Source organism: Falco cherrug, chromosome 6 (assembly GCF_023634085.1).
Source record: "Falco cherrug isolate bFalChe1 chromosome 6, bFalChe1.pri, whole genome shotgun sequence".
NCBI classification, from domain to species: domain Eukaryota; kingdom Metazoa; phylum Chordata; class Aves; order Falconiformes; family Falconidae; genus Falco; species Falco cherrug.
Window position 1 is genome coordinate 7,753,672 of NC_073702.1, and position 26,364 is coordinate 7,780,035.

At 38.7% G+C, this 26,364-nt stretch overlaps 1 protein-coding gene across 3 annotated transcripts in view; it reads left to right on the plus strand.

Moving 5' to 3' along the window:
• The window catches only part of IBTK (inhibitor of Bruton tyrosine kinase), a 57,772-nt gene extending 32,245 nt beyond the window's left edge, over positions 1-25,527 (plus strand). For 2 of the 3 annotated variants that reach the window (XM_055713853.1, XM_055713854.1), the window contains exons 18-29: positions 92-209; positions 1,868-1,928; positions 2,664-2,791; positions 4,531-4,643; positions 5,312-5,457; positions 6,217-6,380; positions 8,215-8,298; positions 9,467-9,625; positions 13,944-14,096; positions 21,400-21,468; positions 21,595-21,727; positions 24,180-25,527. In XM_055713853.1, the coding sequence (XP_055569828.1) occupies positions 92-209; positions 1,868-1,928; positions 2,664-2,791; positions 4,531-4,643; positions 5,312-5,457; positions 6,217-6,380; positions 8,215-8,298; positions 9,467-9,625; positions 13,944-14,096; positions 21,400-21,468; positions 21,595-21,727; positions 24,180-24,305 (1,454 nt within the window). In that variant the 3' untranslated portion in view covers positions 24,306-25,527. The remainder of the gene's footprint in view (positions 1-91; positions 210-1,867; positions 1,929-2,663; positions 2,792-4,530; positions 4,644-5,311; positions 5,458-6,216; positions 6,381-8,214; positions 8,299-9,466; positions 9,626-13,943; positions 14,097-21,399; positions 21,469-21,594; positions 21,728-24,179) is intronic. The other variant, XM_055713855.1, reaches the window with a different exon arrangement.
• Positions 25,528-26,364: the final 837 nt, after the last annotated feature.

Sequence of the window (26,364 nt, forward strand, 5' to 3'; positions counted from 1 at the left end):
AATAGATCACACTGTGCATTAAGTCTTAAAAACTGCTGCATGATATTGCAGCACATTATCCAGTTTAGTTTGTTGTGTTTCTTCTTTGCAGTTACTTTAAAGAATGCTGCTGAGCTGTTGGAGTTCTCAGCAATGTATAATGCTGAACAGTTAAAACTATCCTGCTTGCAGTTCATAGGACTCAATATGGCAGCTTTGCTTGAAGCAAGGTAAGGAGGAATGCAAATGTTTTTATGTACTAGCTGTTAAATTCAAACATCCTCAAAAGACAGAAGGGTTCAAAGAACTAATAGAAGCAGTTAAATGTTAAAATACGGCTGAATTCTGCTAGTTTAAAAGGAGGCTCATTTTTGCTGAACAGGGAGAAACAAACTAGTTAAATATCTGTAAATACTGTACCAGTTCTATAGTATAAAACCCTATGTTACCATCTGGCATGAAGAGCCTGAATTAAGGGGAAAAAACTCTCTTGAATTCAGTAGGCTTTGATGTTAGGCCTAATCCTGTTCAGATTTTTTAAATTGTTTTTGAAGACGTATAAAACTGCTGTGTGGTTTTTTTTGGTGTTGCTGGGTTTTGGTTGCTGGTTTTTGTTTTTTTGTTTTTTTGTTTTTTTGTTTTTTTTTTTAACATGATAGTTACTATGAAAATTGAATTTATTTTAAGTAGGTTTCTTATAGCTGGTACATTTTCCAAAGACAATGGGCCTGCAGTCCGGTAGTCTTTTTGCTTTAACTGTCTGCAGAGAGGGCTGAACAAATTAATTACCCTTGCTTTCCACAATGATACAGCTAGAGTTCTGAGAAGCTGAATTCTTCTCTTGATGTTTCTGGACAGGGCTTCAGGTTGCTTCCAGAGTACATACCACTTTCTCAGAGCAAGCCTTATCAACGCTGGTTGAACTTTCCTAGCAAAGCCTTAAAAAAAAAACAACCAAAAAAACCCCAAACCCAAATGAACAAAACACCCCCATCTCTATTATTGGTCCACTCTGTCCATTCCTAGCCTTTTTGTCACGCTTCCTTTTACCTGTAGAAGTTCTTAGAGATCTGAACCAGTTCAGAATGCCAGCACTTCATTGCTGTGTGAGGCAGCTACTGTGCTTGTATCACAGATACAGGAATTCATTCATATTAGCAATTTTCCTCTTCACATCTTTATAAACATTTTACCCTTTGATTTTGGAGAGAAGAGTAAAAATCTGATAACATTGTCTTAAGTATTATTTTGGATTCAGATTTGTTTCATCTTAAGCCTGGAAAGGACATACAACATTCTTACTACAGTTAAGACTATATCTGTATTTCAGTGAAAACCTGAAAATGTCACTACTGGGTACCAAGACTTTTAATCTGAGACACCTGAGTCAGATAGAACTGAATAATGACAGCTTTGTGCAAGGAGAGCTGCTCACACAGCAATATGGTTCTGTTGAGTAGTTTGTTGCTATGGTATATTTTGGCATAAATGTCAAGGGATGTTGTGGCTGAGTTTTATAGAAGAATTTGCATGGACTTGGGAGTTTTAGATACATGTCAGGAAGACTTGAAAGTATCCAGAAATAGGTAAAGTAATGACAAATTCATGGTAACTTAACTATATAGGTCTATACTGCCTGTGGCCTTAGGTGAAGGTAGGCTATCTAGAACAGTTGTAGGTTTAATCCTGACTTACAATAAGGGCATTGATGAGTTTATATTTTGTGTTCATTTTCTTCCTTCTGACTCTGTGACCACCATGAATAGATAATAATGCCTGTAGGTGATACTAATCTACATTGTAGATTTGTATTTTTCATTAACGTGGGTGGGGTTTTGGGTGTGGTTTTTTTAAGCTGGTAAGATAAATTTGTATTTATTTTTTTTAGGACTCTGGATGTCTTAAGTGATGAAGTTGTAAAGGATCTTTCTGTTTATTACAGGAAAATGGTAAGTTGTACAACTTAAGTGTAAGATGCTTAGGTTTAAAATAAGAAGAGATGAGTAATAAATACATACCTGCAGGGTCTGTAGATGGCAGGCTGGATCTGGAACATCTGGCTCAAAGCCAAGGTTAGCTGCTGCTGTTGTCACTCTCATGAAGCTCATATTTCATTATTCACTAGCCACTGCTGCAACAGTATTGTGTCCTTTAATTATATACATTAGACGTATTTATGTCCTGCAATTAACAATTGTTGCGTGAAAAAACATAAGCAAAACCTATGGAAAAGAGCATCTGTTACTTGGAAGAAAGGAGAGTAAGCAAATTAGACTTCTCCAGTTAAAAGTTCAGGGTGATCATATAGATCTTAAAAACATCTTAAAAGAAAAATAATGTTGAAGCTGAACTTTAATGCAAAGAGCAAAACCAAGGCACATTGTAATCCAGTATTCTTTTAACTGTACAGTAATAAAAGATGAATGTTTGCAAAACCTTGAAGCAATTTTTTCTCAGTAGTTATAGCCAGTTGAGGTATATTCATTCTGAGTCTGTGCCTTAAAATAATTCTCCTTCTGTTTTGCTTAAAGATATAATTTAAGTTTATAGGCTGGTTAAATAATTAATCGGTCTGTAAAAGTTTTAAGTGACAGTTGGTTTTGGTCCTTTTGCAAAAGATTGTACGTATATTTGCTGGCAGTGAATTTAAGAGAAACATAGTGTATCGGCTTTTATGAATACAGATTCCAGCTATGGTCAGGAGGGTAATTACTCCATATCCAGATGGACCTGACATAAGTTCTTTAGAGCCTGAAGATGGAGAGAACTTTATCTTTTTAAGGGAAGAAATGAATACAGAACAAAATTCACAGTAAGTATCTTATTTTTCATCAACATTTTTAACTAGGTGAGCTGCATATGGTATGTATTCCCCTTTGGATGGTGCCTGACTCCTTTTGGTTTCAGAACTGAAACATGAAGAAAGAGGAGAAATGGAGATTTGAAAGACAGTTCTCAGTTTCTTTAAGTATTTTAAAATGTTATAGAACTGCAGCAGAGCACTCTTTTTCAATTTATAAGTAGCATATGAGTAAAGGTAGCAAACCAAACGTTCACAGTGAGTTGTGTGTGTGATGTGGGTATCTATGTATGTATGAGATTGAATTAGGAGAAAGCAAAAGAGAAACAAACACACTTTAATGTCCTATAGATGTGTCCAGAAAATTGTGATAGTCTACATTTCTTAATCTTAACAGAACTGTCATGTGAAATGCAAAGTCTTGTAGCATGAGTTTTTAGTCTGTCAGTTTGGAGTGACTCCTGTCTGGCTGTAGAGTAACAAAACAAGTAACCTCTGTTTAAGAGGTGTGATCCAAACAACTGTAGATCAAGTAGTTCAGCCTTGGTGGTTTTGTGGACTTCTGGTATTCTGTCTTTGAACATTTGTTCAGAAGACTTAGAGGTGAGAACAATAGAATCTGTAAAGTCTTGTCAGACTAACTTAATAAATAATAAAATTAGAACTGCTTTTTTTGGTACAGTTTTAAAACTGGAGAAATTGACTATGACATACAACTACGAAAAGTTAATTTGATGGGATGGTTTGGTAACATGCTTCCAAATAGTGAAATATGATGTCACTGTGCAGATGAGACCTCACCTGTAGTATTGTGTACTGTTCAGACCACTTGTGTAAAGAAAAGTTATGCTAAATGAACTAGTAAAGATGAAGACTAGCAGATCAGGGGAAATGAGAGGCTATTTTGTATTAGACTTAAAACCTTCCAGTGTTCTAAAAGGGTAGATGATGGCATTTAGGGAGTAGGGCAGTCCAAGGGTTACAAAAGCCCCAAGCATTGTAAGGTTACACTACTGATGCAGGAATAAATAAGTATGTGTATAGTTATTCCCGAAAAAGCTTCTCAAAGAAGCTTTTTGAAATAGTGTTATTGTAGCTGTGATTCATATAATTCTGAATTTCTAGGAGTTCTCTTAAAATGAAAGATGCCTGTTATTTGATTCCACTCTTCCTAATACCATGTATAGGAACATGTGACATTTTGCTAACAGGACTGTGTACCTGCTTTATTGTATAAGTAGTATTATCTTGGTGGCAGTATTTGTGTTGGGGGGAAAAATGAGACCAACTGTGGAGTTTATTGAACTTCAGTAATTCAAGAGAAATCAAAAGAGAATAAAGTGGAGCCTTGACTGTAGTTTGCTTTATGTCAGTTGCTGTGATGTGTAGCAGGTTTAATGTGACCTAGGTGGCAGTGCCAGCCTGTGCAGCTACTGTTTCTTCCACTGTCTCAGCAGAAGTCTTTTGTGCAGTATACTAGACCAGAGACTAGAGCTAGACTGGAAACAGTTGGTTTTTTTTCTTCCTCCTGGATTCACCTCCCTCCCCCCAAATCATTTACTAAATAGTTGTGCCAGTGCATAAACAGAGCAGGAACAAGCAGCTAGTGACAACTGGTGGGAGCAGATACTGCTGTTTGAAGTATAACTGCTGCTGCTGACTGAAAAACTTGACATTGACGCTGATAGTTCTGAGGCTCAATTTCTTTGGTTTTAATCCATCTTGGGGGGGGGTTTGTTTGCTTTTAATAGGGAAGCCCTTTTCAAAAGAGCAAAAAGTAAGGCAAAAAAGAAGCCACGAAAACGGTCTGACAGCTCTGGAGGATATAATCTATCAGATATTATTCGGAGTCCAGCCTCTACAGGTCAGTGGGAAAGAGGTTCCTTTCAGGTATTACATTATATTATACCTTTCAGGTATAAACCCAGAACATTTAATATGCAATGCAGTGTGATTTCTATACTTCAATAAGGAAGTCTTGCACATACTATTTCTTTTTTAGTCAACGCCATAGTTGAATTTGAATAGTGAATTAAGTAATCTTAAGGGTTTTTTGAAAGGATGTTTGTCATATTAAGCTTGTGACGAAAGTTCAGATTCTGTAAAAGCATGTATTTTTTATAAAGTAAAACTAATGGACAATTTCCCATGTGTTTGTAATAAGTGGAAGATTTCTACTGATGTGTTTTTTGTTTTTTTTTCTGGAATATAAAAAATAAATTAGTTGCTGTTTATTGGAAAGATGGTAGGAGCCTTCATTTTCCACAGAAAAGTGTCCATGTTACTTCCTAAAACTATATATTATGAGACAGAGAAGGAAAACCGGCGGTAATCTTATTCTGAAAAAAAGTGGTTAAGATAGTCTCAAATTTGCTTATAGTTCTATATATTGCAGTCTAGTTACACTGGATTAGTAACTTCCAGTTATTTTGTATTCATCATATGTAGCGTATAACTTCTGGTGGTTTTTTAAGCATTGTTTAGTCCAGCTCTCATGATTTAATAGTTCTGTTCTCTTTTCTTATTTCTTAGGCTCAGTAAAACTGGATAAAACTAACTCTGCAGAATCACTTCCAGAGCTTTTAACATCTGATTCTGAAGGTAGTTATGCAGGAGTGGGTAGCCCCAGAGACTTGCAGTCCCCTGACTTCACAAGATTTCATCCAGAGAGGACTGAGGTTGGATTTCTTTGTTCCTAACAATTTACTTGTTTGCATTTATCTAGTCCATCAAAAGCAGAGTTTGTATTTTGCGGTATTTCTGAGAAGCTGTTGTGCTGAAAATGGAGTAAACAACTTTAAGTAGTTACTATTTGTCTCATAAAGCAAATAAAAATTAGTATCCCTTATTAAATCTTCTAAGGGTAATTTGTTCACGTGGTACCCTAATAAGAATTTTTATATACTTACTGTAGCGTTCAGGAAATATCAAGCTGAAAGGGCAATTATGTAAAGGCTTTATTCATTTAAAATTCAAAGCAAATCTGAAGCTCAGAAGCCAAAAAACCTAAAAGTGGATACAAAAAATCTCCAGGGAAATCCTGCTGTTCTTCAGCTATTGTAGTTGGACAGGAACATGGTCCAGCATAACTGGGCCATAACTGCCAAAGAGAAGTAAGTTTGAAGAATTGTGCCCATGGTAAGTTTTAAAACTTCAGATGTGAACATCTGTGAGTAAATTTTCCCTTATCAAGATGCAAATTTGGACTTAACTCAGGGTAAAGTGAAAAGAAAAAAAATATTTACAAATAGCAGACTGATCAGGGATTTGCTATGTTATTGGTATTTTTGAGGTATCCTTTACAATTTTTCACTTACACATGTCATTCAAACTGTTTGCAGCATTACTCTTTCCACCCCACCCGCCCCCGCCAAATGAAAAAAATGTGGCAATATTCAACATTTTTCTTTTTTTTTTTTTTTTTTTTTTTTTTATAGATGAAGGACAAAGCACGCAGTCAGGGTATGAAACCCTCTCAACCTAACAAGGAGATGAAGTCATACCAGGGATCATCAGCATTGACACAGTCTATTCCACAGTCCATTCCCAGTGCCAAAAACAACTCTGCAAGCTCTCCCAATTGGGTAGCAACTAGTTTCAGGTGGCGTAGTAGTTGTGGTGCATAACTTACAATCACTGTTTTACACTTGGTAGTGAATGCTAGTAACATTCTATTCTGACTAAAAAGCTATTTACTCTTCAAAGTGATATATTACTTGACACATGAATTAAAGATTTTGGCAGTTTTATTAACCTGGTACCTTTTTTAATTATTCTTTGAGAAAAGCAATTGCTAGATATTTTTTTTTTTAAATGCTACTGGTATAGACTTCTCATATCCTTTTTAAGAAGGCTTGCTTGTAAAAATACTTGGCAGTTTTTCGTAGAATCAGAACATGTTTAAAGCCATTAGAAGCACTGTTGTACTTTGACGTTTTTAAGGCATGCCTTTAGACTTAAACAGTCTGTGAAAATCAACACCTCAAGTTGAAGTGATACAGTAATAAAAATTGTAAATTTTTATCTGTAGCAGTATCTGCATATGGAAAAGGAGCAGTACTGCAATAGACTGAAGTTCTGTCTTGCCTGGTGTCCTGTGTCTGACAATTGTCAATAGAAGTTGAATAAAGAAGAGTTTAAGGATTTAGGGAATTGTATAGTGATAATTTCCAACAGTTTTCCCAGGCTCTGTTGGTTTGTGGCTGACGGGCTTTGTTAATACAGGTGATGCAGCTGTAGAAATTAAAAGTTGCAGCTTTGAAGTGTATTGTTTGGTCAGCAGGGTCCATTAAGAATCTGTGTTCTGTCTCACTATGTATTTGTGCAAGCCTAGTCTATGCAGAGGGTAACATCCCACAGCTGTCTCTCTGGCCTTTAGACTTGTTGGAAGAAGCTCCAAGTTCATCTGCTATCTTTGAGTTCTTCCTCAATGTTTTGTTAGAGGATTGCATGGAAGGGGAATAAATAAAACCATAGGACTTTATTGTAATGTCACTGTGCCTTTATGGGATTCCCTTGTACTATTTCTTCACTTTTTCTAGTGTTGCTGGTATGATATCAAGAAAAAGCAGGCGGCACTGTTGTGTAAAAGGTTTAAAGGATTAATACTCTAGCCTATTTGGTTGAATTACTGTGGAGAGTCAGTGGCAACAGGGTTTGTTGTGACCTTCCAGTGGTTAATTCACTACTTGGTCTATGGCAGTAGGATTTATGTAGGAAGAGACAGAGGGAATGCAGCTTATATTTTATTTTAAAGCCTTGAATCTAGTTGTAACACAGCTTAGTTTACAAATGCCTTTAGATGGACAGGTTTTAATTCATAATTTTATGTAAAACTTCAAAATGTCTGGATTTAATTCATGTTCATCTCTGTGGAAGTTTAAAATTGGGTAGTTTATGAAAAAGAAACTGATTGCTGAAGTTTGAAAAAGAGCTGTGTATAAACACCAGCAACTAACTTTGCAAAGGGTGTTCTGTTTGCCCTGTGAAGTAATTTTTATTTTTTTATATTTTTATTTATTTATATGATTTAATCCTGTTCTTCAAAGAAAGATCTAATTCAACCTTCATGAAAGAGCTGTAAGCAGTGCCTCTCTAATACTTAGCATGAGCAGTTGACTACTAAATAAGTATTCTGGATTTAGGTATCTAATTTTTTTAAAGTAATCATAGTTCACATCTTTTTGTTTCATAGTATAATGAGTCTTGAAAGTATTTTTATAGTGTGCTCTTAAATATGTATATATTTATAAAAGTTTTGTCAGAAACATTCTATTTGAGGTTTGCCATAATTGAGGAAACAGACATAAATTATACATCCGGTTACCAATCTTATGTATGATTTAGAGGATTTCATTGAAGGCTGGAACTGTGGGATGTAAGTAAAAATCAATGCCTTGTAAGGTAACGTTTTGTTTTTCATTTTGCCCTGCCAGCCCTCCTGCTATGGATCTAAGGACTATCATGGAAATTGAAGAAAGTATGCAGAAATGTGGAACCATGCCAAAGGCAAATTCAGGGTTGGTAAAAAACCAAAATCTATAAAAGAAAAGTGTGATAGACCAGGCTATTATGAATTTTACTTAGTGGTTCAGGCAGTTTGGAGTTTAAAAAAAGCAGGAGAAAAGTTGTCCTGTTTCTTTTTGAATGGCTTTGTTTACTTCAGTTCATTATGGTGTTTTTCTGTGAGCGTACAAAATTTGTCCCTTTATTTTATTGTAGTCTTGTTTGATCAACTACTGCAAAACCGTGTTTAGCTGTTGAAATGTGAGGGGAAGAGCTAGTAAACTAGCACCTAAAATCAGTGGCCTCCTCTGCTGAGCTTTCCTATTTCCAATGACCAAGAATTAATTCTTGTCCCTAGCATTTTGGAAATTACTTGTGGAGCAATACTGTAGTTGATCCTAAAGTTTGTTTCTTGTCTTGCATTCTTTGACCTCCCCTAGCACCCATGTGTTGATATTGACAATTCTTCCTCAGGCAGAAGCAAGGGTGTTCTTACTCAGAGAAGCATCCCAAACACACAGGGACATAAATGTGCTTTTTTCATGAGGCAGTGGATTAGACCTAGTGTTCTTAACTGGCAACATATGGAAGAGAACTGGAGATTACTTTTGTGACCTTTGAAGTGTGGCATTCTTGTAAGGCAGAGCTAGGAGAGTAGTCCTGGAGCCTAATAAAGGATTGCTGGCTAGGTAGGTTCAGAAGCTGTGAACAAAGCAGCCAAGACTGAAGAATCCAAATAATTTAGAAAACAGATTATTACGAATGGAAAAAATGTCTGTATGCCATCGCATACATTTCTGTGCACGAATATTTTTGGTTTAAGGGAGCTAAGGTTCTGACAGTCTCTACGAAATCACAAAATTAGGAAACAGTCTTTGTCTGGTGATAGTCCATCTGTTTTAGGTACTTGATTCCTACTCTGCATGTTTTAATTTGTAGGCATCTATGTGAAGAATAGTTTTATGAGATTTTCTTTCTGTCACTCTTGATATTCATTGATCCTCCTTCTGCTCTCCAGCCATCCAACCCCTCCCCCACACCTGTATTCCCCTTTTGGCACTCTAGACAAAGTATTTTGCTCTAGGAAAGAATTATTTCTCAGTTTAATTTGCAAGATTAAAGGTGAGTCATCTCAAAGGACACTGGTCTTATATCTTCTCTCTTTGCAATATCAATTCACAGCAGAATGGTGTCTCATGGAATCAAGCTTTCTCAGAAGCAAAGGAAAATGATTGCCCTGGCAGCAAAAGATAACGGATCAGGAGCTACCAGCACGGACTCTGCTGCACTAGTAACTACACCACCACCACCTACAAAAGTTGCAAAACTAGGGAGTGCATGGTATGTTATAAATCAGTTATCACTTTTTTTTTTCTTTGGAGGGCTTTTACATTGAATGCACTCTTAGAAACAGTTGCTTAAATAAAAGTGGCCTTGGTTCTTTTCATTAAAGAGACTAGCATTGAACTATGTGTATCTACATTTGGTAGTAATCTAGAAATTCAAGGTGGGCAGGGAAATGCAGTGGTTGCAGTTTAACAGTTCTTTGAAATTTTACTGTAGTGAGTCAGAAGACTGCATCCCATCTGGTTCTTCCCTGTGTGTGATGTGGTATTTGCAGATGGTATCAAAGTGAAGCATAGAAAAAGAAGGTTTAGCACAAGCTCTGAAATTTAGGCAGGAAAAGGTTGTTTAAAACCATTATGAATCCTACTTTTTCTCTGTCAAAAACATAAAGAAAAATGCGTAGCCCTTCTTGGGGGAAGGGGCTAGAATGACTTCAGAGTAGAGCAAAATTGACCAAAATTACAGATAACAAAGTTGTTTAGGAGCTGGAGGGAGTGATGAAGCTGCTACAAATTCTTATGGTAGAAGGGTGCATGACTGCTGATTACAGTTTAAATTTCCAGTTAAGTATCACTGTATTGACTAGAAGAATGGTCTATCATGTTCAGTGAACAAGGTTTACAACAACTGTAATGAGATGGTAGCCCAAATCATGCTTTGTTTTTTACATTTACAGTTGGTTTTGGATGAAAACGTAAAGGCATAACTGCAAAAGTTGCAAGCTATGTAAATGTTTTTAATTTCTGCAGAATAAATACCTATGTGTGTGCTCTTAACTTGACGTAAATGTTGGGCAGTTTCCCCCTTTTCCCTTTTCAAGATTTCCAGACTTCTGTTGCAGCTCCTTCTGTACTGCTACCCTAGAAGATCTGTGAGTCAGTCTCTTCTCTCTAGAGCCTACCTGTTTGTGCATCAGTGGGGACAAAGCTTGCTGCGTACCCTTCACAGTCGCTCTATTTTAAATGAAGCTTTTTAAAGACAGTTTAGCTTCTAAATGCTACTGTAGCAGGTTTCCTTTTGTATTGGAAAGATTTCAAAATAAAATAGGAGTCTGCCTTTCAAAGGGTAGGTTTATTTTCCACAGAGCCATCTCCCTCTACTGTCTTTTGGCGCTCTTTCCTTTGATCCTTTGTATGAATCGATTGCTCCTTTCAGAAATAAGAGTAGTAAGCATCTGCTGGAATCTTTGCCTTTCTGCTATGCCCCTGTAAGTTCAAAACGGATATGTAGCCTGTTATTTATTTATTAGTTATTTATTGGTTAGTTATTTAATGGGTGTATGGAGAGAAAAAAAAATCCCATCACTAGCTGGCTGAGGAAAAGGCATAGTGACCACATGAGTGTTAGATTGGATTCCATCTTTCTGAAGCATACCCTGGACTTTCCACTTAAGATGGTTTGTGTCACACAGTAAAGCCCAGCTACTTTCAAAACACTGTTTAATCAGAACCTTAAAAGCACAATGTATTTTCTGGAGACGGTTATCTAAACGTATTCAAAAATCAGTCCATACTTGCTTTTTAGATGCAAGTGTGGTCGCCTCCTGAGAGGTGTTCTGTGACAAAAGGTTTAGGGCAGTATCTAGGAGTACTTGCTTCTCTTCTCATTTCATGGGGAAGTCTGGGGCCTTTCTGGGATCAGTGGTCTCAAGTGTCTTCTCTGGAGTCTTCAAAGGAACTTCCCCATACCTGCTATGCTGTGGCTTGGACTGATGTTAGTGATCACTGGTGTAGGCATTTCATGGGTGTTTTCAACCAGTCATGTTAAATATCATCAGTTATTTTCCCTTTTTTTTTTAATTTATTTTTTAACTAGCCATTTTCAAGCCGCAGTTTTCTATACTTGTCTCTGACAGACTTTGCTTATCAAGGGAAGGAGTTATGAGAACTCCTCTGCAGGAGAATGTTTGTACAGGGTCCCTGTCTCTCCAGCCTGGTCTTTCTTTACCTTCTCCCCTTTATACACAACTCTTAGATACAACAAAGCCTGAAGTAGGCTTTGGAGCACACTGTGTAGCTTATCTAGTTATCTGGGCTTCTTCAGAAGAGGTTTTTGTTGGTTCCTGAAGTCTTATTTTTGAGCGTAAGATAAATGACTTTTCATAAGAATCTGCACAAGTTGACTGAAGCACATGAGCCTCTAGTTACGTGATTTACTTTTTACTGCAGGAAATAAGACATTAGGAGAGGTGATGATAAAAGGCCTGTAAAAATATGGGGCATAACTTCCTTGATCTGACATCGGAATAGTTTGACTAATTCATGCTATTCATCTTCTTCCTGATAAATAATTCTTTACTTGTTGGATGTTACTTAATTTTAAACTACTAACTGCCTGTGAACTGTTCCTTGTATCTAAAAAGTAGTATGGGCTGATTTTTGAATACGTTTAGATAACCGTCTCCAGAAAATATATTGTTCTTTTAAGGTTCTGATTAAACAGTTTTTTGAAAGTAGCTGGGCTTTACTGTGTGACACAAACCATCTTAAGTGGAAAGTCCAGGGTATGCTTCAGGAGGATGGAATCCAATCTAACACTCGTGTGGTCACTATGCATGATTCTGTACATTCCTTTGCAACGTTCTGCAGGCTGCTGATGTGGAAAATGCCGGTAGCTCAAGTTCAAGCAAAGAACCAGTGGGAGTTATATGAATATTTAAAATTGTGCCTAGCTGCTGGAAGAGAGCACTTGTTGAATAAACTTTAAGCTGCTTTAGGCAAGCCGTCAATTATTTGATTGTCCCTGTTAGTTGTTCAAAGTATTTTTGTATGTAAGGTAGATGGTGTTACTCATCTGCTCTAATATTATATTTGCTAAGTTACATTCTGGAAATTCACACTGGACCATCAGAGTGTGTTTGGCAATAGATTGAGCTTTCCACGAGTGCAGTATAGTCGAAGCCATAGAACCTGTGTTACAATGAAATAAGATACTCATCTTGGATGTGTAGTGAGCACGCTTGCCAAAAGGGAGTGGGACCTTGCAGGTCTTTTTTGGCTGACTAAAAGACAGAGACTGTCATACATGATGTCCTACCTTTTCCACCAAAAGATGGTTTGTACTTTTTGGGGGACTGAACCTGTTTCCTCCTTTGAAGAAAATGGAAATCAGAAGGGGGGTGGAAAAAAAAATCACATTAGTAATACTTAGAGAGTATGTCATGCAAGAAGCTAGGTGTTGACTTTGTTAGTTCTCCAAATGTGCTTTGATTGAGGCAGGGGGATGTTGTGTATTTATTTCTGTTTTCTTTTTTTTCAACTCAGGAGAGCCTGTGGCTTTTCAGGAGTGGAGACACAAAGAAGTTTGAAGTCTCTCTTGAGAATTAACAATTGTGTATTTTAATGTCTAGGTTGTCAGTTTCTCCGGATTTCAGCTTATACTGAAACATCAGCTGTTTTGGAGTTTCATGCTTTGATGTGTTGCAGTTACAGCTTAGAGAAACTTAGTCATATTCTACTTTCTTAAAAAAGATGTATAGATGAGTTTTTCTAGTGCTGTAGACTAGATAGAAATGGCAATGTCAGGTGGGATAAGCTGAAATTTAGAGTTGTTACTGTTAGGAAAATTTGTGCCAGTTTAAGTGGAACCATTTTAAGGCACTGGTAACTGTTTTGGATAGGTTTACAAGCTGAGAGTGATAGAGGGTTGGGGGGGTTTGGGGGGTTATTTTGGGTGGTTTTGGGAGGTTTTGTTTGGGGTTTTTGGGTTTGGTTGTTTTGTTGGTGTGTTTTTTGGAGCTGTGTTGCAGGTGGATTTGATTGCAGTACAGAATTTTAATGAAAATACGTAGGCTACCTAAATTGTTAGTAGCAGAAGCTTCTGTGACAGCAGATCTAAGGGAGCCATTTGCCTACTCAGTATAATAGGTTTGGGGAAGTTCTGGTCAAACACTTGCCTAGACTCTTGTCTTTTCAAGGAATACTACTGTTAGAAAAGGGACAGCTTGTCTAAGACAAGATGCTTGTGAGAGTAAAATTGCTTTTTAAGAGGGTGGGTTGGGGTGGAATAGATGGAAGTATGGGGTTTGGGGTTTGCTGGGGTTTTTTTCCCTTCTTACAAAATTTCTGTACTGCTGGTCTGCTTTGTTCTTATAAGTATTTATTTTCTGATGATTAACTATTTGACCCAAAGTGACTTATTTTAGTGAGTGGGGTCTAGCGGGCAGAATGGTAAGATACAAAAGCAAAATAATACTGTATTTTTATTTTTAGCAACTGAAAAAGCCCTCTTTGCTATCTGAATATTGGAACAATATGGGAAAGTGCAAGTATAAAATACGTTGTTTTGAGGTTTTTTGGTTTTGTTTTTAAAGGTCATCTTCCTTACATTCTGCTTTGCCAAAGTCATTCCGTGACCTTGTAATGGAAGAAGAAAAATGTATGAGTGCAAATAATTCACCTGGTACTGGTATCAAAAGAGCTGGCTATAAAGGAACTGAGGATTCATCAGTCCAAAACACCATAAGGTAAGAGAGCGGTCTTTTCCTAATTGATCAACTGTTACACAAGAATCACAATAACCTATTTAAATTCTGCTGAAATAAGAAAGGATGAAATTATCATATTTTTTTTTCTAAAGAAAAATCCTGTAACCATTCTTTTAATGATTCTGTTAATAGGATTTTATGAATAGAAAGCTTGAGATTAAAGTAATTTAATGCCACTGCTAATACTTCGTTTGAGGTTCAAAGTGTGTCTGTGTGTATGGACACAGGAGAGTGTGTGTGTGTGTGTGTATAGGGTCATAGAATCATTTAGGTTGGAAAAGGCCTTTAAGATCACTGAGTCCAACTGTAAACCTAACACTGCCAAGTCCACCACCATGTCCTTAAGTGCCACATCTACACATATATATGGACACAAGCACTTCAGGCTTCAAACAAAATATATGTGTGTGTGTACATTTATATATGTATGTATGTATAAAAAATGTAGGAGGGATTTGGAGAGTGACAGGTGGGTTTTCTTCAGGAACAGAGGGATAAAGCTGAAATTATTGTGGTAATTGGAGATGTAGGACACAAAGCGCAAAGCTGCAGAAAACCAGGTATCATTAATGTTGTTGCTAGCAAGATAATAAAGCTTTTTGTCACATGGGAGATGCAAGGACGTGTGATAAGGGAATTTGCATTGGACGCTATTTTTGTCATACCTGCTCTGTGATCTTTATAAAGTCATTCCTTTTCCTTTTGCGTTGCTCTGTGCAGTCTGGTCAGTCTGCAGGCTCTCAAAGTGAATTATTTGAGCCTAATATGTTAGTTGTCTGAAAATGATATGCTAAGCTGCTGGGAGCCTAGATGACTAGAATGACTATAATCAGTTGGAAAAGATGGCTTTTCCAGAGCTATTTCAGGTTGTTTGGAACTGTGTCTGAAAATGCTGATTTCTCTCTATTAGGTATAAAGAGCCTAGGTGAGTAGTTCATCCATCTGAAATTAGGAGTTGAGTTTCTGGTTTGAGGTAGTTTTATTCTTTGACTGTATAGTTCCTGTCCAGTAGGATCTAATTTTTTTGCCTGCAGCATTCAAAGGCTATTTCTATGAAGATTATTTTCCATACCCTTAACTCTTCCTTTTTAAGCAAAGGAAATTGTGTGTGTGTAGAGTATAAGTAATCTTCATCTGTTGGTGTCAGACTCATTGTTGGGATACTGAAGATGCTTGCATAGCTACTGTTCCAGCTTTGTCCTTTTTCTTTGGATAAACTAGTGCAGTAATTAAATTGACAATTTTCTTAAGTCTCTGGATGCGAGCTTTTTGGTGGTTGCATAAACACTTTTCCATATACTGTCACCTCCAGTTTATCCAACCCAGAAATTTTGTGTAGATGAACCATGTCATGAATGTGGACATGTGAACTGGATTCAGTCCAGAGGCAGATCAGCCCAAAAGCTGGGCTGTGTGGATGTGGCTGCGTTGTTTCCAGGGAGAGCTGAGCCTTGGGAGTTACGCTGTGCAGCTGTGCATGTGTAGCTCATAGTCCAAGCTAAAAACATAGGGCTGACATGACTTAACTTTGTTGTGGCAGCCTGGGTTGTCTTCACTGCGTTACTCCAGGGAGCGGTGAAGAGTCTTAGTGGAAACAAGTCTTTGTGGCTTCGCGTGGGAATGGCCTCGTTCTGGCATGGCTAATACTGAGCTAATAAGTAGTACATGACTCAAATGGTACAGCAAAACCCAAGAGGTTCCGCAGGAGACCAGGCTTTGTGTTCCTTTTCTGAGAGCATTCATTAGATCAGGGAGGCACTGGACCTGAACTGGCTTCCAGTGAACAAATCCTCAGGAAACACTGGGGAGCCAAGTTCTGGGACATTTTGGTGGCTGTGCAGGAGTCACGGCAAGTTCAGCCAACTGAATTAATCAGGTTGGTTCAGTACTGATGATACTTGGCTGGTTTGTTTCCATGCAGAGCCACTCTGCATCAGTCCTTAATTTTCAAGACTTTCAGGTTTCCAAGTTCTATATATTTGGAGGCTTTTCTCCATTTTTCTGTATATGCTAGCTTCATGTTTCCCATCTGTTCCATTTTTCCGAGCTATTTTGATGCCAGCTGAGGAATTAATCTAGCATGTTGAAATATCTGCAGTTGATTTAATATCTGGACTGAGTGTCTTGCTAGCAAGAAACAGAGATGTATGTATGTGTAAACAGCTTCAAAACATCTGATTTTTTTTCAGATATTTTAAAATGCCTTTTAAAGCCACATTAAAATTCTAGGAGACGACATAGGTATTTAAACTTACCTTTTAATTGATCACTAGAGTGTGCTGTGACACTGGAACTATAAATTCCAGGTTTTGGAAATTTCTGTTGTGCTGGGTTTTTTTGTGTGGTTGTTTGGGTTTTTTGGTTGGTTGGTTTGTTTAGAAGTCTTACTCTGGAAAGATTTCTGTATCTGTACTGAAATAGGTTTGTTGAGTATCTACTTGGGTTCATTTATAGTAGTGCTGTGAGTTCTTTGGATTGTGAGTAGGAAGAGCATAGTTGTTAAATGGGCTGGGTAGGTATTGATTACTGTCAAATGGACAGGAAGGTGAGCATTATTAAAGCAGGTGGAAAAAGAGATACAGTTGATACATTTGAGAGATGACAGCAGAATAAAGGCATTTAGTAAGCTGTGCAAACATGCTTTTAATTAAACAAACCAGCAAGCAAAAAACTGCTTTCATCTCTTATTGTTCTTCTTTCCTTTTCTCTGGCTCTTTGTTTTTTATTACATTACTGTCTTTAAGTGCAGTAAAAAATGGAATTTGTTTTATCTAGACCAGCTAAAAAGTAGTCCCCTGCTGCTGAAGTCATTAAATAATTTAGATTCTCTAGTTCAGCCTCCTGCTCAATGTAAGTCAAACTAGATCATGTTGCCCAGGGCCTGGTCCAGTTGAGTTGTGACTTCTTCCAAGTATGAAGATAACCCCAGACGTTCTGGGCAACATGTTCTAACGTATGATCATCCCCATAGTGTTTGATTTTTTTTTTCTTATATCTAACTGGGATTTCCTATTTTGCAGCTTGAGTATATTGCATCTCATTCTATCACTGCATCTCTAAGAAGATCCTTCTCTAAGAAGATCCTGCTTCTTTTCTCTGCCCTGTAGTTAGGTAGCTGAAGACAGTAGTGGGATCAGCACTTTGCCTCCTTCCTTTAGAATTAACACAGTTCTTCTGTCATGTGCTTCAGCCCCTAGTCTTGATGGCCCTCCACTGGATTTATTCCAGCCTGACAGCATCCTTCTTGTATTGAGGAGTCCAAAACTGGATATGATACTCTGTACGTAGACCAACAAATACAGCACAGAGGGGAAGAACCACTTCCTTTGACTGCCTGGCTATTACTCTTGCTAGTACAGCCCAGTATGCAGTTGGCGATTTTTCCTGCACAGGCATGTGCCAATTCACCTTCGCTTTGCTGCCAGCCGGGGCTCTGCAGCTTCTTCTCTGCAGAGCTGCTTTCTAGCCAGGCAGCCCCTGGCCTGTACTGCTCTGTGGGGCTGTCCTCATCCCAATACAGGACTTTGCACTTGCCTTTGAAATTCTTGAGTTCTCAGTTGCCCGTTTCTCCTGCCTCTTGAGGGCCTTCTGAATGGCAGCCTGGCATCTAGAATGTGGACTGCTGCACCCTTCCCACCTTCTCCCCATCCATCTGTGGCCTTGCTGAGTGTGCTTTGTTCTACCAAAGGATTAGTCTCAGTATCTGTCCCTGAGGACCACTGTGGTGACACAGGTTGAGGCGGACTGAAAAAACACTGTGTCTGCGTGGCTGGGTTTGGACAAAATGGCAAAATGGCCTTTATTGTTTATATAAATTACTTTTGTATCTTAGACAGTACCTTTGTCAGACCCTGATAGGTTTTTGTGTTCTTCTTCTTGATTGCTATTTGCTGTTGCTGTAGGTGCCCGTATGCTGTGGTTCGAAGTTCTGGTTCTTTACATCCTGTTTACATACCTGACAGTGTGTGGCTGTCTTAAAGGTACACGGCTAAGTCTTTGAAGTCAACGAACTTGTCTGCAGACCCGCTGCAGACCCCAACAGACCACCACTAGTACTTGGTTTCCAGTTGGACTTTGTATCGCTAACCCACAACCCCTGAAGCCCTTCAGGCCAGCCTGTTTTCCACCCATCTTGTAGTCCATTTCTCAGTCTGTATTTTTCAGACTAAGTATAAGGATAGGATAACAGAACATGTCAGAGGCCTTGCTGAAGCCACAGAGCAGGACATCCACTGCTGTCTGGTTGTCTGCAGAGCCTGTCATCCTATCACAGAAGGCAATCAGGTTGGTTAGCACAATTTTCCTTGTGTCATACATCCGTGCTGGCTGTTCTTGTCCCACATGTGCTCAGAACTGCTTGCAGAAAAATTTGTTCCACGACCTTCCCCAGGATTGAGGTGAGACTGGTCAGTCTGTAGTTCCCCATATCCTCCTTGAAAACGGGTGTAACATTCAGCTTTTTCTAGTCATCAGGAAACCTCTGTGGTTGGTTGCTTTTTCTTCTTGCTAATACAGAAGCCCTTCCTTTTGTCGTGCACATCCCTCAGTTGTTTCAGCTCCAGTTCAGCATTGGCTCTTACAGCACAGAAGTAATATTTCTGTTTTCCTCTAGTGTAGACTGTCCCTGCTTCCACTGTTTATATGTGTCCTTTTTTAATCTGAAGTCCTTGTAGGGTTGGCTCTTCATTCCTGCCACCCTTCTGCCATGCTTGCTTGCCTTAAGGCACATTGAAATGATCTGCTTTGTGTTTGGGGGAGGCTGTCCTTGTATATTGGTACAGGTACTGTCTATATGAAGATCTGTTACTCTGCCTTGTTCTTTCCTTTGCAGGGTTAGAGATAATTTTTTAATCTTCTCAGAAGATGATCTCTGGAAGACTCAGTATCAGTTATTCTTCTCTGCATCTGTGATACTTTAGAGTATTCTTCCTTGAACCTATGAGACCCAAAATGAAAGCTCGTCCAAATAAGCTTTGTCCAGCATAGTATATGTTGGCAAAAGTATTTGTTTCAAATGGAAACAACTGTTTTTTCCCCCAACCATATACTTCTGATTTGTTATCATGATGGGTACACCCTGGATTCTCCTTCTCTTCAAGCTGAAAATCTCAGCTTATAGCTGCTACGGTCTTCACTTCACAGAGTCTTTTGTTTTGTACTTTTGAATTTCCTTTCTCATTGCTTTGTTCCACAGTCATACTGTTCATTTTTATCCTTTGCTCAGTTAATAGTGTCTCTTAATATTGTCTGCTGGTTTGAGCTTTGCTACTTACTGTGTTCACCAACATTAACTTAGTTATATTTCTTTTAGTTAATTTATTCTCTAAAGTAATGTATAACCCAGCTGTAAAGTGAATAAGGAATTAGCTAGGTAGGAGACAAATGAGAAACTTGGTTTAAAAAAAAAAAAAAATAATTTCTGTGGCCCTTGACTCAGTGTCTTACAGAATTCCCATATTTGTTTATCATACTTATCTGTCATGACCTGATACTTATCTTAAATAAGATAGGATTCTCTAACCTGCCATTGGTTTTCTTTTACCAAATATAGAAAAAAAACCCAAGATACTTATTTTCTACCTTTTTTCAATTTTTAACTATTCTTCAGCACCTGTGGAAAAAGCATTGCATATTAATGAGGTCAAAATAAAGGAACTGCAGCTATAGATACTCAGTGTGGAGAATGGTGCAGCAGATTTAACCACTCTTGTCATGGAGCTGTTGTTTCAGATGTCAGTTCTTTCAAAGCTTTGGAATAGTAGTTATCCAGAAACATCTGGTTTGGAGGCTACCACACCTTTTTGGCTTCCTCTCCTTATCCTGTCAGTGTCTGATATCGTTGCCATTACTGAAGCAATGACCAATGATGTGGTCACTGAAGGGGAAGGATCACCTTGACTGACATGAACTGTGCTTTCCTGATGGAAACACAGAAGCAATATGACCTGGCGTATCTGCTGGGTTTGATTCAAGGGACTGACACGGTAGAAAGCCTCTTTTGAAGACCAGTGTTATGCTCTGGCAGCTGTTGCTGCAGATATATAGATATAGACAGATGTATATATTTATTTATTTTTTCCCTGAGCAGTTAAATTTGTGTTCATGCTGTTCTTAGAGTAGTTGGCTGTTTGGTGGGCAAAATTAATTTTGTGACAATAAGCTGGGCATGGTTCATTTAACCACATTTTTGATGATGGATGCTGAATTTCAGAATTATTAAGATTTTGCCCTCATTGCTTAGCAGTAGGGATCATAGTTTGTTGTCCTTGGAATTGTGTTCTGGAGAAAATATTCCAAGCAGAGAACTTAGCAGTTACTGGAATTCTTTTAGCTTTCTATAGATTTCTCCTCTTTTCTCTGAGGTTTTGGCCACTTACAGAGGATTACTAAAGCCTTAAAGAAAATTGAGACTGATTTATTGAAATACCAACACCCTTAGAGGTTCTTTACAATACCATAGGATAATTCAAGAAAGTCTGCTAACATTTCATAGTATGCTGTAACACTTTTTTAGAGTTCTGGAAATCAAAAAGTTGCCAAAGATAAGTATTAAATAACAAGAATATGTCTCTCTCTTCCTACTGATGTAGGATTTTCCTGACAAATATACTTGTCTCTTAAGGCATACAGTATACCAAGTCTAACTTCTTTTTGTTGAGAGGTTAACATTTTGCAATGGAATAAAATTATCTTCCTGTTGGGAACTCTATTGATATTTCATATGGATTTTTATTTTTTTTTCAATTATCTTAATTCTAGTTTTATGCTGTTCTTATGAATGTGGGAGCTGATTGCAGGATATGTACTGAAAATCCATAATTTCTAGGCTTACACTTGAGAAAATAATTTATTAGTGCTGTTGTAGCACTGGTTCTTTTACGTGAAAAGCTTAATTTGAATACAGGACAGTTTGTGGGGTTTTTCTTTATCTTGAAGCCCTATTTTTACATTAATTGCAAACATTTATAGTCAGTGCTGTTAGTCTGTAATTTGGTTGACTATTTTACATGTAGAAAAACATTTATTCAAAGCTCAAATGCTCAGATGTTAGGAAATGCCAGAACTGATGCCCAAGCTGAAAATCCATTAAGTTCTAGTAGTCAGAAATGAGCTTCAGTGTCTCCTGTAGTCACAATATCACACTTAAAGGTAAATTCAGCATTACATCCTAATGCCTTTCTTCTGGAAAAACCCTACACATTTGTAATTGCCTATTGTAAATATGTACTTCACAGTAGGAGAATGCTCTGTCAGTGACTTTCACTTTCCTACCTTTTTCCAGGTGCACCACTAGAAGTAGCCCAGGTCTGGAAGACCATGTTCTGGATTCTCCACAGCTGGAGAGTCATAAGTAAGTTTGACAGTGGCATAGATTCTGGAGCTTCTTTTCTGTATGTTGGGCTGACCTTGTTTTGATGTTGCCTCATGATGTCATTTTGGTTTTGTTTTTGGTTTGTTTTTTTTTTTTTTTTTGCAGTCCTTGGTCAGCAGCATCACCAAATAGCTCTCCTGTGATAGCACCTGTCATGTTTTCAGCTATTGTAGAGGAAGAGCTCCAGCAAGAAGCTGCTCTTATTAGGAGCAGAGAAAAACCTTTGGCTTTGATCCAGGTAAAGTACTATTACTGCAGCTGTGAAGTAATAAAAGGAGTTTCCAATGGCTGTTTCAGAGATCAGTTTTTAGGATTAATTACTTATTGGTACACTTAGTATCATCTACATAATGATATTAAATATCATCTAGTAATAACTTCACATTGCTTGATAAGGTAGGCCTATATTAAACTCAGATTGACTACTCGGTTCGTGATTAGTGCATTCACAGCATCAGAGAACGGTTGAGGTTGGAAGGAACCTCTGGAAATTGTCTAACCCACCCCTCTGCTCAGAGGAAGGTCAGTTAGAGCAGGTTGTTCAAAGCCATGTCCCGGCAGCTTTTGAATATCTGAAGACGGAGACTTCATGGCCTCTGGGAAACCTGTTCCAGTGTCTAACCGTTCTCACAGTAAAAAAGATTTTTATATTTAAATGCAATTCTGTGTTTTGGTCTGTGCCCATTGTCTCTTCTTCTGTCACTGGGCACCACTGGGAGGAGCGTGATTCAGTCATCTTTATTCTCTCCCATCAGATACTTACACATTTTGATGAGGTCTCCCTAAGCCTTCTCTTCTGCATGCTACACAATTGCAGCGTGCTCAGCGTCTCCTCCCATGTCAGATGCTGTAAGCTCTTAAATAATTTTTTCCCCTTCGCTGGACTGTCTTTAGTATGTCCATGTCTCTTTTGTACTGGGGAGTCCAGAAGTGGACCCAGCTCTTCCAATGTGTCTCACCCATGCTGAGCAGAGGGAAAGGATCACTTATCACCATCTGCTGGCAGTGCTGTCCTTCACAGAGCGCAGGAGGCCTGTCACTCTTCTTTGCACAGGAGCACATTGGTGTCTAATAGTCGACTTGTCCACCAGGACCCCGGATCCTTTTATGCTAAGCTGCTTTCTAGCATGTCAGCCTCCAGCGTGCACTGGTGCTTGGGGTTATTCTTCCCAGGAGCTGGATTTCACATTTCCCTTTGTTGAACTTCATGAGGTTCCTCATAGCCCATTTCTCTAGCATATCTGGGTCCCTCTCAGTGACAGCACAGCCATCTAGCGTATCAGCCACTCCTTCCAATTTTGTATTGTCTGCAACCTTGCTGAGGGTGTGCTATGTCCCATCAGGCAGGTAATTAATGAAGATGATAAATGGTACTGGCACTAGTCTCAGTATTGGAGCTAGCGACTGGCCTCTATCTGGACTTTGTGCCACTGATCTCAACCCTTTGAGATCAGCAGTTCAGCCAGTTTTCAGTCCATCTCACTGTCCGTTTATGTTGTCTGTACTTAAGCTTGCCCAGTTAAGCTCTTTAGTTTGCACTTAAGCTCTACCACTTTCCTATAGATCAAGATGAGGGTGACTGATAAGTAGCCATCCTGATCCTCCTTGCCTTTCTTGAAGATAGGAATGATGTTTGCTTCCTTTCAGTCCCCAGGAACCGACCCTTATGGCCACAGCCTTTCAAAGATTTTTTGAGAGTGGGCTTGCAGTCATATTGGCCAGCTCTGATCCCAAGGGCCTGGGATTGCTGAAGACTGATCTTACCACTAAAGACCAAGATGAAGGCAGCTGTTAGTTCCCCAGCCTTTTCCATGTCCTTTGTCATTCAGCAGTGGGCCCCTGTTGCCTGTTTGCTGCTGTAGAAGCCTTTCTTGTTGCCCTTCATGTCCCTTGCCAGATTCAACTCCAGGTGGGCTTTGACTTCCCTAATTCTGTTCTTGTGTGCTCAGACAGTGTCTCCGTTTTCCTTCTGGCTCACCTTTCTCTGCTTCCCCCTCTTCTGTGCTTCCTTTTTGTCTGAGTTTTGTCAGGAGCTCTTTTTTTTTGTCCATGCAAGCCTCCTGCCACTCTTGCTTGGCTTCCTGCTCATTGGCATGGACTCTTCTTGAGCTCAGAGGAGGTGATCCTTAAAATCGGCTCTCCTGGATCTCTCTTCTTTCCAGGGACGTATCCCATGAATTTTTTCTAAGCAGATCCCTGGACAGATGAGAGTCTTCTCCTCTGAAGTCCCAGGCTGTTACTCTGCTGTTTGTCTTGTTCCCATCTCTTGGGATCCTGATCTCCACCATCTGATGGTCATAGCAGCTAAGGTTGCCCTTGACCTTCTCATCCCTGACCAGTCCTTCTTTGTTTGTAAGTATGAGATCCAGCAGAGTGTCTCCATTCATCAGCTCCTTGGTCATCCTTGTAAGAAGTTTTCACCAGTGCAAACCTCCTGGAGTGCTTGTGCCCTGCCACGTTGCCTTTCTGGCCCAAATCAGGGTGGCTCAAGTTTTCCGTGAGGAGCAGGACCTGCAAACGTGAGGTTTCTTCAACTTGTCTGAAGGCGGCCTCATCTACTGCTTCTTCCTGATTAAGAGTTCTGTAGCAGACATGCATTCAGGACCAGTAAAGCCAGGTCATGACTGTGCTACAGATGTAAATGTAGGTGTGACAATGACATACATGTCTTTTTTTTTTTTCCCTTCCAGATCGAGGAGTGTGCTATTCAAGATTTACTAATCCACTATGAAGCTTTCGACAACCCTGATGAATTTGTGACTGTTGAAAGGGCTCCGCAGGGACCTATAGCAGCACCTATGTGGAACAAGCACTAATTCATACTCCTCACAGTCCGCGTTGTATGTGCACTTCTGAAGTTCTGATTCTTGTTACGAGTGAAAAGGGACTGGAAGAACAGGAATCATGTAATTTTTATCATTAAAATTCTGCACATAATCACTAGGTATTCGTTAGAGAGAATGGAAATCATGTGTTCACTGTGTCCTTTACCTGCAATATATATATACTATGTATGTTTTGAGAGAATTTCTTTAACAAGACATATTATTAGTAATGTTACATGAAGGTGTAGGTTGGAAATGCATTTGCTAATGTTTTTTGTTAAATTCACAGGTGGCTGAAAAGCGAGTGCTTATTTTGTGATTTAATGTGGGATTGATTGTGCAGAATTACGTAACTTTAAAGTTAGGGGAGATGGTATGTTATTCAGAGCTTTCTGGCAATCGGTAACATTGGAAAAAGTTTCTGCTTGAACTTCCTGTAAAAGTACAGTTTGGTAATGCAGTTTGCCCTAAGTTACGTGTGCAAGTACTGGTTCAGTTGTTGCGGCCGGTACGTTTTACTGCCATGCTCCATGCTGCTAAGTGCCCTGCCATTGCCTGCTCTCAGTTCAGTTGTGCATGTTTTTTCAGTGTTGTGAGACTGGCCTTCGAACAGTCAGCTCTGTTGTGAAGTAAAGCACACAGTTGAATAGAACATGGTGGCACTTAATTAGCTCATCTGTAGTCTTATTCTGGTAAATATGATACAGTTTTACAAGCACTGTGTTTAAAGTACAATTCACTTGAAGTGCTGGGGAAATAAAAGTTCTGTGTATTTGTTGTTAAAGCTATAGGGACGAATGCTTGACTTGGAATTTGCAAACACCTAACCTTCAAAGATTATCATAGGTGGCTTTCAGTATTGTGTGTTCCAAAGTTCTCTGTGCCTGTTTTAAACAAATTTATATATATATATATAAAAAAAAAAGGAAAAAAAAAAAAAGTAGCCTTATCTGCAATATTCTGTCTAGTTTGGTTGTTTGTATAGGTGTGTTTGAACCTGTACTTTTTCAGTAGTGTCAGTACTCACGAACTCTGGAAAACGAATTGAGAGTGCTACAGAAAACGAATGTAGAGAGTTAATCACTGTGTGATAAAAGAATCTTGAAAAAACCTATGTAGATATACCTAATGGTTTCAGGTCAAGCTACACCAAAAAATCCCCCACAAAAACTGTAAACAAATGCAATAAACCATAAAATCTTGATTTACACAAGTTAGTATACTTTTATGTGCTGTCTGTATATAATCAATGCTTTAGGTAACTATAGAGTAATCTAAAGGTATTTCTTCGGCATATGAAACAAGAACTGTAGGCATTTTGAAGCTACGCAGACAAAGGAAGATGTAGCTTTTAATTCTATATTCAATTCTACTGGTGATTCGTTCACTATACTGATGGGAGTACATGCATTAAGTGCTTTACTTGATGCACCGCAGGGCCTTGGGGCCTGCTGAAACTATAGTTCTGATTTAAAAGAAAGCTGATGTGCTGTGGGAAAAAGCTATAAAAGCAGTGGGCCTTTCCAGGTGTGAACGCAGTTTGTTCTCAAATGTAAAATTACTGTAAAGTTGCTAATTTGCGTTTTTATTTTTTTCTCCAAAAATTGATTAGAAGATGCTGTTTAAAATGTCATTCTCCTACCATTATAAGAGGATTCGTGTTTCCGTCATGCTGAGGAGATTGACTGCTTTTAAGTTCTGCGTTTATTGTCGCAGTTTGTTTATGCATCATCACTAGTTATATTCACAAACAAAGGTGAGGACTGATCAGTGTAACACTCTTCTGAAACTGAGAACATTGTTGCAGCTGTTGTTAGGATAGCTTCAAGTTAAGGCTAAAATGTGTCATAACATTTCCTTTGATATCTGTGGTAAATAGTTACTGCTTTCAAAAACGATCACGCATTTTAAAGTAAATAACGTCCTCTGGTGGGTCGGCCCCAGCTGCAGCCAAGCACCCTGACAGCCGCTCGCTCATTCCCCTCTGTATCGCTGCTGGTTATGCTCAGTGCTTTTGGAGGGGTGACGGGTGGTGCAGGATGTTGAGGTC